This window comes from Eriocheir sinensis, chromosome 55 (genome assembly GCF_024679095.1).
Source record: "Eriocheir sinensis breed Jianghai 21 chromosome 55, ASM2467909v1, whole genome shotgun sequence".
NCBI classification, from domain to species: Eukaryota; Metazoa; Arthropoda; class Malacostraca; order Decapoda; family Varunidae; genus Eriocheir; species Eriocheir sinensis.
The window spans coordinates 10,531,630-10,544,025 of record NC_066563.1 but is presented as its reverse complement, the minus strand read 5'-3'; the positions used below and the strand labels follow the sequence as shown (position 1 = coordinate 10,544,025).

At 46.7% G+C, this 12,396-nt stretch overlaps 1 protein-coding gene across 8 annotated transcripts in view; it reads right to left on the bottom strand.

Moving 5' to 3' along the window:
* Positions 1-12,396, bottom strand: part of LOC126984045 (dystrobrevin beta-like) — a 116,526-nt gene that overhangs the window by 56,498 nt on the left and 47,632 nt on the right. For 3 of the 8 annotated variants that reach the window (XM_050837408.1, XM_050837414.1, XM_050837415.1), the window contains exon 1: positions 1,148-2,161. The exons of 2 other annotated variants lie outside the window; for them this stretch is intronic. In XM_050837408.1, coding sequence (XP_050693365.1) covers positions 1,148-1,343 — 196 coding nt within the window. In that variant the 5' untranslated portion in view covers positions 1,344-2,161. Of the gene's footprint in view, positions 1-1,147; positions 2,164-12,396 lie in introns of those variants that run through there. 3 more of the 8 variants (XM_050837409.1, XM_050837411.1, XM_050837410.1) reach the window with 3 other exon arrangements.

Below are 12,396 nucleotides of genomic sequence, written 5' to 3'. Positions count from 1 at the left end.
GGGACACGTGATAGGGAGAGAGAGAGAGTGAGAGTGAGACAGGTAGACTTGCGTGGAAGTACTGAAACGAGAGTGAAAGTACCACGTGTGCCGGCGAAGGTGCGGTAATGAAGGGAGCACACACCTGAGCTAACAACATAACAGGTGTGTGTGTGTGTGTGTGTGTAATTTACCTGTACTAAGAAAGCTATTTAAGGCTCATGTTGTGATACTGGAAGAGAGAGAAAAAATAGAGGATGTGAAGGGGAATAGGGACACAAGAAAGAGTAGAAGAGGGTAAAGAAAGAGATGAGGGATAAAGGGGAAGAGGGGGAGGAGACAAGATAGAAAACCTGAGGAAGCAAAGAGGGAGAGGGACAGAGAAGAAGGAGTAGAAGGGGGTAGAGGAAGAGGGGAACGAGACAAAGGAAAGAATATGGAATTGATGAAGAAAGTAAAAGGAGAGAAAAGCCGGGCATCTAAGGGCATACTCCTGGGCTAATGGCATGGTTAATTAAGGGTATGAAGTCAGGTGAGGGAGGAAGTACAAGGGAGAGAAAGGGCGAGCATCCAAGGGTATCTAAGGGCACACACCTGGGCTAATGGCATAACAGGTTAATTAAGGGTATGGAGCGGGGTAAGGAAGTCAATTAATGTGGGAAGAAAAGGGAGGTAAAGGGCAAGCATCCAAGGGTAACGACGCCACACACCTGCGTTTATGGTATGACAGGTTAATTAAGGATATGGCACAGGTAAGAAAGTCACTGAGGCCCTTCACTTAATGGTCTTGGAGGAGGGAGAGTCAGATGAGGAAGGGAGACTCGGTATGGGTATATTCAGACACATACACCTGGACAAATGATTCGGCAGGTTAATTAAAGGTAAGGCACAGGTAAGGGAAGTCACTGAGGCCCTTCACTAAACGATCTTTGAGGCGGGAAAACCAGAGGAGCGGTGGACACAAGTGCGGGGCAGTGAGGATAATCAAGGAGCTAATGAGTTTAATGGGGCTGTGAGAGGTGACGGCGCGGTCTAAATGGATTACGGGGGCTATTAGCGGCCCTTCTCTTGCTGGGCCGGCAGTAGGGAAAACCGGGGGATGTTTGGGCCGCGTGCGAGAGGGGGGAGAGGGTAATTAAGCGGCTAATGGGTTAATGAGACCGTGTACCTGGGTTAAGGAAGCCATTGGAGGCCCTTCGCTTGGTGGTCCTGGAGGAGGAGAACCCCGAGGACGTGGTGGTGGTGGAGGAGGACTTGGTGAGGCTGGAGGGGTCGGGGAGACTCTTGCGTCGGTTGGTGAACATTTTGTGCGGGTGGATGATCACGGGTTTGCTGAGGTGGTGCTCGGAGGAGAGCCGCAACATTGGTCACTGATCCGCCCGGCGTGGGGGGCTCCTCGCCTTAACCATAGTCACCTGATGCTCCGCGCGGCCCAACACACGCCCTCTCCCCGTGTTCGCTCCACCTGTTCCCGTCGCGGTCCAGGTGTGGCGGGAGCTAGCGGTGGTGGTGGTGGTGTATCGCGTCACTCCGCCTCGTGACACCAGCACAGACTGACTCGCTCCGCCGTCGTCGCAGCCACCGCGCCTTCACACCACTCAGCGTGCTCCTCTCCGCCACGCCTCCCCTCCCGCGGCATGTGGGCGTGTACCAGCGGCTCAGGGGGCGCCGCGCCACGCTAACCAGCCAGCCACCTGCCGCTAATTGCCTGCACCTCGCGGGCTCCCCAGGGACGAGGGTGACGCGCGCCGGCCCGGGTGTTACCTTCCCGCCGCGTATGGGTGGCGGGGGAGGGACTGCCCGGGGGGAGGCTTTGGCAGCGGCGGCGGTGGTAGTGGTGGTGGTGGAGGAGAGGGAAGAGGAGGAAGAGGAGGAGAAAAGCAGCGCCAGCGGGTAGGGCGGCACTATCGACTGGTCACGTCCGGGCAACTGGCTGGGGCCTCGTCCTGCCTACCTTCCTACCTGCCGCCGCCGCCGCCTCGTCCTCCCCCTCCCGCCAGGTGGTGCGCAAACTCCCTCGGCTGGCTGAGTGGAGGCCCGCGAGGCAGCCGTGCGCTATCCACAAGCCATCGCGCCCAGCCTCCACTCGCCGCGCCACGTGACCGCCGCCACAAAGCCACGCCTGTATCAGCAAAAAGTGCTCCTCCAGGCCCATTATGACCCGCCACACCTGCTGCGTCGGCCAGGTGATGCGGGGGGGGGGGGGGAGGAGGAGGGAGGGGAGGGGACCGTTAGAGTTAAAGAGGGGGTAGTGGAGATGGGTGAGTTTGACAAAGTTACTGTGGGGGGGATGAGAGGGAGGGGAGTGGAAGAGGTATTAAGTGGAGTAGGAAGTGGAGGAGGAAGAGGCTAAAGAGGGAGGTGGGTGAGTTTGTAAAAGTTAGTGGAGGGTGGAGGAGGAGGAGGGATTAAGTGGAAGAGGAAGTGGAAGTTACCGGAGGGAGAAGCGAGGCAATTATCAGGTGGAAGGCGGAGAGAAAACGTTTGTGGATCAGTTTGAAAAGTTAGTGAGGTGGTAAGTGGATGGGAGAGGAGGAGGAGGAGGAGAAGGGGGAGAGGAGAAAGGGGAAATAAGAGGAAGAGAAAGTAGGTGGAAGGGAAGAGAAAAGGGGAGAGAAATTGATGGGGAGGTGGAAAGGGAAATAAAAGGAAGGGAAAGTAGGTGGAAGGGAAGAGAAAAGGGAAGAGAAATTGGTGGGAAGTGGAAGGGGAAATAAAAGGAAGAGAAAGTAGGTGGAAGGGAAGAGAAAAGGGAAGAGAAATTGATGGGGAGGTGGAAAGGGAAATAAAAGGAAGGGAAAGTAGGTGGAAGGGAAGAGAAAAGGGGAGAGAAACTGGTGGGGAGGTGGAAGGGGAAATAAAAGGAAGGGAAAGTAGGTGGAAGGGAAGAGAAAAGGGAAGAGAAACTGGTGGGGAAGTGGAAGGGGAAATAAAAGGAAGGGAAAGTAGGTGGAAGGGAAGAGAAAGGGATGATAGGTGGAATAGAGAGTAGGTGGAGCAGAGAGATGTGGAAGTGTGATGGATAGAAGTGGAAGGTGGAGAGGGGTTAGTGGAATGGGTGGTAAATGGAAGGGGTAGAGGTGACAACGCTTTCACTATCTCTTCATCATCATCACCATCACTACCATCACCACCACCACCACCATCATCACCATCACCACCACCATCATCATCACCACCATCACCACCATCACCACCACCACCACCATCACCACCATCACCATCACCACCATTATCACCATCACCATCACCACCACCACCATCATCATCACCACCATCATCACCATCACCATCACCACCATCACCATTACGACCGCTATTTTTTCCCCTCAAAACACACGAGCCCTGCATCTCTCTCTCTCTCTCTCTCTCTCTCTCTCTCTCTCTCTCTCCTCTATTGTCAGGTTCATTGTTTATGCTCTTGAACACACATTCGCCCTCTCTCTCTCTCTCTCTCTCTCTCTCTGCATACTTCTTAATGACGCAAACAAAACACAAACAAACATACGCATACACAAACAACAAACTTACAACATCAAAACAAACATAACCAAACACCCTCCCTCTCCCTCTCTCTCTCTCTCTCTCTCTCTCTCTCTCTCTCAGATCACATTCTCTCTCTCTCTCTCTCTCTCTCCTCCTCTCTCTCTCTTTCTCTCCCCTTAATCCGGTCATCAGTTCCCTATACTTCCTTCTGTCTCCTGCCCCGCTTCTATATCCCTCTCCTATATTTCTATCCGCATCTCTTTGTGTGTGTGTGTGTGTGTGTGTGTGTGTGTGTGTGTGTGTGTGTGTGTGTGTGTGTGTGTGTGTGTGTGTGTGTGTGTGTGTGTGTTCATCTTCCTGTGTTTCTCTAGCCCCTTCTCTCTCTGCTGTCTTCTTTCCTCTCTTCCCCTCTCTCTCTCCTTTGTCACTTTGCTATTTCGTCTGTGTTTCTCTTCCCTTCTGTTTCTCTTCTGTCCCTCTATTCCCGTTTTCGTTGTTTATTCCCGCTTTTCTTATGTCTCTTCTCCGTTTCTCAATGCTAGGTTCTGTTTCCTCTCTGTCCCTACCATTTCTTTGCTTCGATTTTCCTTCTCTTCTTCTGTCCCACTCTCCTCTTTCTTTTCTGTCCCTTTTTCCTCTCTCCTCTCTCGTGTTTCTCTATCCTCCTTTGCTCTTTCTTCTCTGTCCCTCTTCCTCTTTATCTCTCCTGTCGCCCCTCTCTATTTTCTTTCTCTCGCTCTCTTTTTTCCTTCTTTCTCTCCTGTTCACGCTATCTCCTTCTCTTTTTCCTCTTCCTCTTTATCTCTTCCCCCTGTACCTCTCCCTCCTCTCTTCTTTCTTCTATGTTTACTTTGACTCTCTCTCCCTCCTGCTTCCCTATTCCTCTCCTCTATCCACTTCTCTTTCTCTTCTGTCTCTTTAATGTTCCTCAATCTCCTTATCTATCTCCACGTCTTATTTCTCCTTTCTCGTCTCCTCTCCCTTTCTCTTTTTCGTTTCTGTCTTTCTTTCTCCTCTGCCTTCTGTACTCTATGCACCATTTCCTCCTCCTCCTCCTCCTCCTCCTCCTCCTTTACCTCCGTGCAATCTTCTCTCTTCCCTCTTCCTTTCCTCTATTTCCATATCTTCCTCCTCCTCCTCCTCCTCCAATCTGAAAACCGCCTGTTCCCTTACTCCTCAATCTTCCCTCTTGATTCCTCCCCTCCTCTTATTGTTTTCTTCCTCTTCTTCCTCCTCCTCTTGTTGGTCCTCCTCTACCTCGTCCTCCTGCTACTCTTCTTCTTTTCGTTCTCTTTTTCTTTTTCTTCTTTAATCATCCTTTTCTTTTTCCTTTCCTTTACTTTTTAACTCTACTTTACCTTACTTTTCCTTTCCCTTCCCTTTTCTTCTTTTCTTCTTTTTCTTCTTCATCTTCTTATTCCTCCTCTTCGTCCTCCTCCTCTTCCTGCTCCTCTTCTTCCTTTCGTTCTTTTTTTATTTTTCTTCTTTTTCTTTAATCATCCTTTTCCTTTCCTTTCCTTTACCTTACTTTTCCTTTCCCTTCCCTTTCCGTCTTTTCTTCTTCTTCCTCCTCCTCCTCCTCCTCCTCCTCCTATGGGCCAAGTCTTCTCCATGGTTTATCATCTCTTCATCTCTCGTTCTTTGGCACACATGAAGATCAATCGTTTACCCTTGAATCTTTCTGGCGTTTATTTTTACATGACTCACCTCAGAAGGAATACACGCTCTCTCTCTCTCTCTCTCTCTCTCTCTCTCTCTCTCTCTCTCTCTCTCTCTCTCCTTCTCCCTCTCTCTCTCTCTCTCAGATGAATGTAGGTATTTCAGTTTTTTTCCTTCACAGTTTCTTTCTTTTATTTCTTTTGGTTCCCGCGTCTCTTTCTTTCTCTTGTATGTTCACGCGCTCCTAAGTAAAGGTGAAGACTGGTCGCTATTCCGGGCCGGAGATCGAGGTAGTCTCAGTCTCTCTTCCTCTCTCTCTCTCTCTCTCTCTCTCTCTCTCTCTCTCTCTCTCTCTCTCTCTCTCTCTGTTGACTTTAGTGGTGTATTATCTCTTCTTTATTTCCTCCTTTATTTAACCTTTTCCACTCTACATACAGTGAGAGAGAGAGAGAGAGAGAGAGAGAGAGAGAGAGAGAGAGAGAGAGAGAGAGAGAGAGAGAGAGACTGAAAACGTGAAAAGGATGAATCAAGAGTGAAAAAGAATGTTTGTTTGTGTTTTGTGTATGTGTGTGTGTGTGTGTGTGTGTGTGTGTGTGTGTGTGTGTGTGTGTGCGTTTTCGTAAGGGATGCTGGAGTAGAAACGCGTCTTCTGACCTAACACACACACACACACACACAGGAAATATAACTGAAAAAGGAACGGATTAAAGAAAATACACCCCCAAAAAACACAGAAAAAAAATAATTGAAAAAAGAAAAAAAATAAATCCCCAAAACACACAAACAGAAGGAGAACGAAAGGAAGAAAAAAAGAAAAAAAGGACGAAAAGAGGAGAAAGTAGAAAGAGGGAAAGAAACATGAAACACGGAGAAAAATAAAAAAATAAAACAAGGAAAAGAAGGAATAAAGGAAAGAAGAAAAATAGGAAAAGAAGAAAGTAGAAAGATGGAAAGAAATATGAAAAACGAAGAAAAAGAAAAAAATGAAACAAGGAAAAGAAGGAATAAGAGAAAGAAGAAAAACAGGAAAAAAGGAGAAAGTAGAAAGATGGAAAGAAATATGAAAAATGGAGAAAAAGAAAAAAAATGAAACAAGGAAAAGAAGGAATAAAGGAAAGAAGAAAAACAGGAAAAAAAGAAGAAAGTAGAAAGATGGAAAGAAATATGAAACACGGAGAAAAAGAAAAAAATGAAACAAGGAAAAAAGGAATAAAGGAAAGAAATAAAACAGGAAAAAGCACGGCAGGAAAGTCGGGCAGGAGGGATATAAAGTCGGCGGGAGGCAAGATACAAAAGCACTCTTAAGGGCGAAGCACAAAATCCTCGTATCTCTTCCGCGTCTCAGAAATTTCACACGCCATCCTTTTCCTGCCGCCCCCTCCTGCCTCACCCCGCCGCGGTCTGCTAATTCCCTCCCTGAGCCCTCCATACCTCCGCCTCTCAGCTTATCTCAACACGCGAAAGAGAGGAGGAGGAGGAGGAGGAGGAGGAGGAGGAGAGAAGAACACGAATGTGAAAAAAATAAACCAACAGTAAAAACAACAACAAAAGTATAACTGCAAAAACAACAACAAAACAAACTGGAGGAGGAGAAGGAGGAGGAAAAGGAGGAGGAGGAGGAGGAGAGAAGAACACGAATGAGAAAAAAAGAAAGAAAAAAAAAAACCCAGCAACTGCAAAAACAACAACAAAACAAACTGGAGGAGGAGGAGGAGGAGGAGGAGGAGGAGGAGGAGGAGGAAAAGAAGAGTAAGAATAAGAAACGAAAGAAAAACAAGAGTAACAACAACAATAAAAATACAACTTCAACAACAAAACAAAAAAATAGAACAAGAAGAGGAATGGCTAAAGACGAGTGGAAGAGGAGGAGGAGGAGGAGGAGGAGGGGGAGGAGGAGGAGGTGGTGGTGGTGGTAAACGGGGCACTGCATTCAATATTTACACACTCCAACCAGTAACACATTTAAAAGCATATATATTTACCTTCTGTACTTCCCGGTTCCTGTTTTAATAATTCTCTACCCGCTAATTTCAATCCCAATATTAAACGTCCATTCTGAAGGCAGTGAATATCCCCCCCCCCCACACACACACACAGAGTCAGCACCGCATTTAGAAGCATTCCATTTTAACTTCAACACTTTCCCCCTCTCGCGGCCATAATCCTATTCACACCCTTATTTCCAACGCAATATTAAGCATCCATTATGTTATCCCGCCACTTCCAGACTCCCCTCCCGTGTCAATTTTTTCGAGGGGAGTTAATGTGGTGATTCGCCGGGTTGGGGGAGAAAGGAGGGGCGGAGACGACATATAAAACAGTATGGGGTTAAGTCAAAAAGTATGGACTTGTGCCGAGAATGTACAGGTTGAGTGATTGATGAAAACGTTAACTTATAGGGAAAAGGGTGAGTTATGAGGGGTGGAAGGGCGGCGGGGAGAATAGATAAAACAGTATGAGGTTAGGTCGTACAGTATGGACTTGAACCGAGAATGTATAGGGTGGGTGATAGATGAAAACGTTAACTTAAAGGGAAAAAGGTGAGTTTCTGGGGGCGGAAGGGCGGCGGGGAGAACAGATCAAACAGTATGGGGTTAAGTCGTACAGTATGGATTTGAGCCGAGAATGTACAGGGTGAGCGATAGAGGAAAACGTTAACTTATAGGGAAGAAGGTGAGTTATGGGTGGTTGGGGGGGAGGGAGGCGGGAAGAAAAATTAAAACAGTATGGGGTTAGGTCGTACAGTATATTGATTTGAGCCGAGGAAGTACAGGGATGAGTAATGAATGGAAGCATTGAATCTAAAGAGAAGAGGGTGAGTTATGGGGGGGGTGGAAGGCGGGAAAAACAAATAAAACAGTTGGGGTTAAGTCGTACAGCATATGGATTTGAACCGGGAAAATACAGGGATGAGTATTGAATGGAAACAGTGAATCTAAGGGGAAAGGGTGAGTCATGCGTCCAGTGGTGAGTTCTCTGAGTTAAGACAAGTCGTGGGAGGGAGGATAAACGCATAATTTTTCGTGGTTAAGTTCCAGAGAATGAACCCAAACTTTATACAATGACTGGGTGAAAGAAGTGACTATAAGAGAGGGAAGGAGAGAAATAAGCAGTAGTGATATAAGTATTTTTATTTCGTTCATTTCTTTTATTATAATTTTTCTTCAATTCTTCTTCTACGCCTCTTAATTCTTACTCCTTTTCCTCCTCTTTTTCACTTTTTGTTCCTCTTCTTCTTCCTTCTACTATTTCTCAACTCTATTCCTCCTCCTTTTTTCTCTCTTTCCTCCTTCTCTTCTTCTTTCAACTATTTCTCAACTCATTTCCTCCTCCTCTTCTTCCTTATACTATTTCTCATCTTTCTTCTTCGTGCTCGCGGGGTGTGTGGGGGGGGTTGATCACGCGTCCGCAAGGTAAGACTCTTCTGTGTAAGGTTAAGTGCTGAAGAGATGTAAGATTCAGCAGTTTGGGGGAAGCGCGAAAGTCTGCGGTTTTTGCTACCCATTGTTCACTATCTCGAGAACACACGTGGGAGAGTGAGGGAGCGAGAGGGGGAGAGAGAGAGAGTCTGGGTCAGGGCCGTGGTAGGTAGTTGTTAATTAAGCCATAAAGAGTGATATTGGCTTCCCTAACGCGACGGTTTTCTATTTCGAGGAGAAGGAGAAGGAGAAGGAGGAGGAGGAGGAGGAGGAAGAGAAGGAACACGTGGAGGAGGAGGAAGAAAGAGTAAAAGAGGAGTAAGAAGACGACAGCGAAGACAACGAAGAAAAATACACGATAACAAAGACAGGAAGACAAAACCTACGATTGACTGCACACACACACACACACACACACACACACACACACACACACACACACACACAGTAATACGAGGAACACCGTGAAGGAAGACGACCAATCAAAAAAAAATAATAAAAAAGTGATATATATATAAAAAGAGAGAAAATGAGTAGGAGACGCACAGTGATGGTGATGATGGTGGTGGTGGTGATCAAGGCAAAGCGATAATGACAGAAAACAGCCTTAAGTGAGTCATCTACTTAATACGCGGTCATAGTGGTAGTGGTGGTGGTGGTGGAGGTGTGGTAATTACGCTAATTAATAGAAGCAGCCTCAGGTACGCCATCTTTTTCGGCTAATGAGCAACCTTAGGAAAAAAAATATGATATGAGAACACTTCCATCCCAGTGACCTTGACCCCTCCCACACCCCCTGCACCTCCCCCCTTGGACCTTTCATCTACACCCCTGAACTTCCCACCTCACCCCTTCACTTCCATCCCTTCCCCTTCACTTCCATCACCCCCTTCACTTCCATCCCTTCCCCTTCACTTCCATCTCCCCCTTCACTTCCATCCCTTCCCCTTCACTTCCATCTCCCCCTTCACTTCCATCCCTTCCCCTTCACTTCCATCTCCCCCTTCCCCTTCACTTCCATCTCCCTCCCTGCATTTTCCCTCTTCCCATTCCCTCCCCACTTCACCCCACACCGCCCTCCTCTCCCTGAACCCCTGAACCTCCCATCTCCCCTCCTCTTCCCCCACACTCCCTGCACCTTCCATCCCATCGCCCACCTCCCCTCTTCCTCCTCCCCACCTCCCCCGCCCCGCCTTTCGCCCCCCCCCCCCCCGCGCCAGGTGAAGGTCAAGAAAAGGTCTTCAGGTACGTTACTCACCTTTTATGCCATCAAGGTGAAAGGCAGGTGAGGAAAATTTACCTGCTGGAGTTTACGAGCGAGGTAAGAAGAGTCGGAAGGCAACCTGTGTGTGTGTGTGTGTGTGTGTGTGTGTGTGTGTGTGTGTGTGTGTGAGTGTGTCATCTCCTCCTCCTCCTCCTCCTCCTCTTCCTTGCTTCTCATTCGTCTTCATTTTCCTCTTCATTCTCTCTCCCTTTTTCCTGTTTCTTCTTTTTATGTCTTTTTTTCCTCATCTTTCTCTTATTTTCTTCTTTCTTGTTCTTTTTATCTTCATTTATTTTTCGTTATTCTCTCACTCTTCCTTTCTCTTACTCCTTTCTTTCCTCCTCTTTTTTCTTTTCCTCCTCTTCTTCTTCTTCCTCTTTTAATTCCTTTTACTCTTTCTCAGCTTTTTTCTTACTTTCTTCTTTCTTTTCCTCCTGTTTTTGTTCCTCTTACTTTTTTGTTATTTTTTTCTCTCTTAATCTTTCGTCTCTCATTTTTCTCATCTTTTCCTCCCTATTTCTTCTCTTCCTCCTCTTTTTCCTCCTTTTACTCCTCAATTTTCTCAATCTCTTTCTTCTCTCTTTTTCCTCTGCTTCATTATTTTTGTTCCTTTTACTCCCTCAAATTTCTCTTTCTTCCTCTTTCTTCTCTCTTTTTCCTCTGCTTCCAAATTTTGTTCCTTTTACTCCCTTAAGTTTCTCTTTCTTCCTCTTTCTTCTCATTCCTTTTTCCCTCCTCGTTCTCGCCCCTGTCGACCCGTTTTCTCCTGATATTTTTCCTTCCCAGAGTCTGAACCGTAATCTCAGTCTTTATCCTAATTTCCATCTCTTCCTTATTCTCTTCTTGGTTCTCGGCGCAAGATTTTCCCTCGGTCTTCCTTCCACCACCCTCTCCTCGTCTGCCTCCATTCCTTCGCTTGGCAGAGGCCGGGGTAACATTCTTCGGTATAATATAACAGATACGTGGAAATGTATATGTTAAGTTTACCCTCACGAAATGTTGGTGCTGTTGCCGCTACGAGGTGGTGCAAGTTCATTATGCTGTTTGTCTTTGTGTCTCAAGTGCAGAGGGAGGGAAAGAGGGATTTGAGAAGGCATGGCTGGGTTATGAAAGAGAGAGTTCCCAGTATGAATAAAGTTGGGAATAAATTGAGGAGTGTGTCTGGGAAGCTTGAGTGAGTGAGTGAGTGAGTGTGTGGGTGAAAGTCAGTGAGTGAATGTGTGAGTGAGTGAGTGAGTGAGTGTGTGGGTGAAAGTCAGTGAGTGAATGTGTGAGTGAGTGAGTGAGTAAGTGTGAAGGAAATGTCAAGGATGGCACACACACACACACACACACACACACACACACACACACACACACACACACACACACACACATCCCCCCTTAAAACGCCCACATCTACATCCACACTAGGTCTTTTTTTTGGTTATAAGCTGCTTCCATTGCTGTAAAAAAACACCCACACACCCAGCCACACACACACACACACACACACACGTGGCGGACGGAAGGAGAGGAGGACGGAGGAACAAAGGAAAGCTTGGCGTCTGCGGGAAACAATGAACTCCGGGGACAATCTGTCATTCTAAGCCTAAGAAAGACCCCATCTCTCTCCCTCTCTCTCTCTCTCTCTCTCTCTCTCTCTCTCTCTCTCTCTCTCTCTCTCTCTCTCTCTCTCTCTCTCTCTCTCTCTCTCTCTCTCTCTTTTTCTTTTTTCTTTTTTATTCTCTTACGTTTCTTCTTTCTTTCATTTTTCTTTCTTTTTCTCTTTCTTTCTTTTTTTCCTTCCTCATTTCTATCGTTCTATTTTACCTTCTTTCTCTTTCTTCCTCTTTCTCTTTTTTCTTCCTTTCTTCATTTGTCTCTCTTCTTTTTTCTTTCTCTCTTTCTTCCCTCCTTCCTTCTTTCCTTCCTTTCTTTCTTTCTTTACTCATCTCTCTCTCTCTCTCTCTCTCTCTCTCTCTCTCTCTCTCTCTCTCTCTCTCTCTCTCTCTCTCTCTCTCTCTCTCTCTCTCTCTCTCTCTCTCTCTCTCAAGATACCGTGACAAGGACAAAGAGAAATACGACTAATATATATTTTTTCTCTTTGCATCAACTCCGAGGCTCCATTGAAACAGTCAGCGGTGGTAGAATGTCAACACGATCGTCTGAAGGTCACCGGTTCGAATCCCACGCGGCTGACACTTGAGCACGACCCCTTCAGTGTTTAAAATGCACCCCCCCCCCCGCTAAGTAAGCCTATTCAAACATATTCGTGTCTGCCATGAGAGAGAGAGAGAGAGAGAGAGAGAGAGAGAGAGAGAGAGAGAGAGAGAGAGAGAGAGAGAGAGAGAGAGAGAGAGAGAGAGAGAGAGAGAGAGAGAGAGTTTCAGCAATACACACAACAATAATTTATGCCTTTCAACACTTCGTACACAGCATCGAATCCCACCAAACAGGAGCGATGCATAATGTAAAGGAATCGAGCTCCGGAGACGATAATATAAAACCGTAAGATGACAAAAATAAAACCTAAGAAGTACAGCGACATGCACATACGAGTATAACACACATCAACATTTCAATATAAACAAATATGAGGAAAAAAAT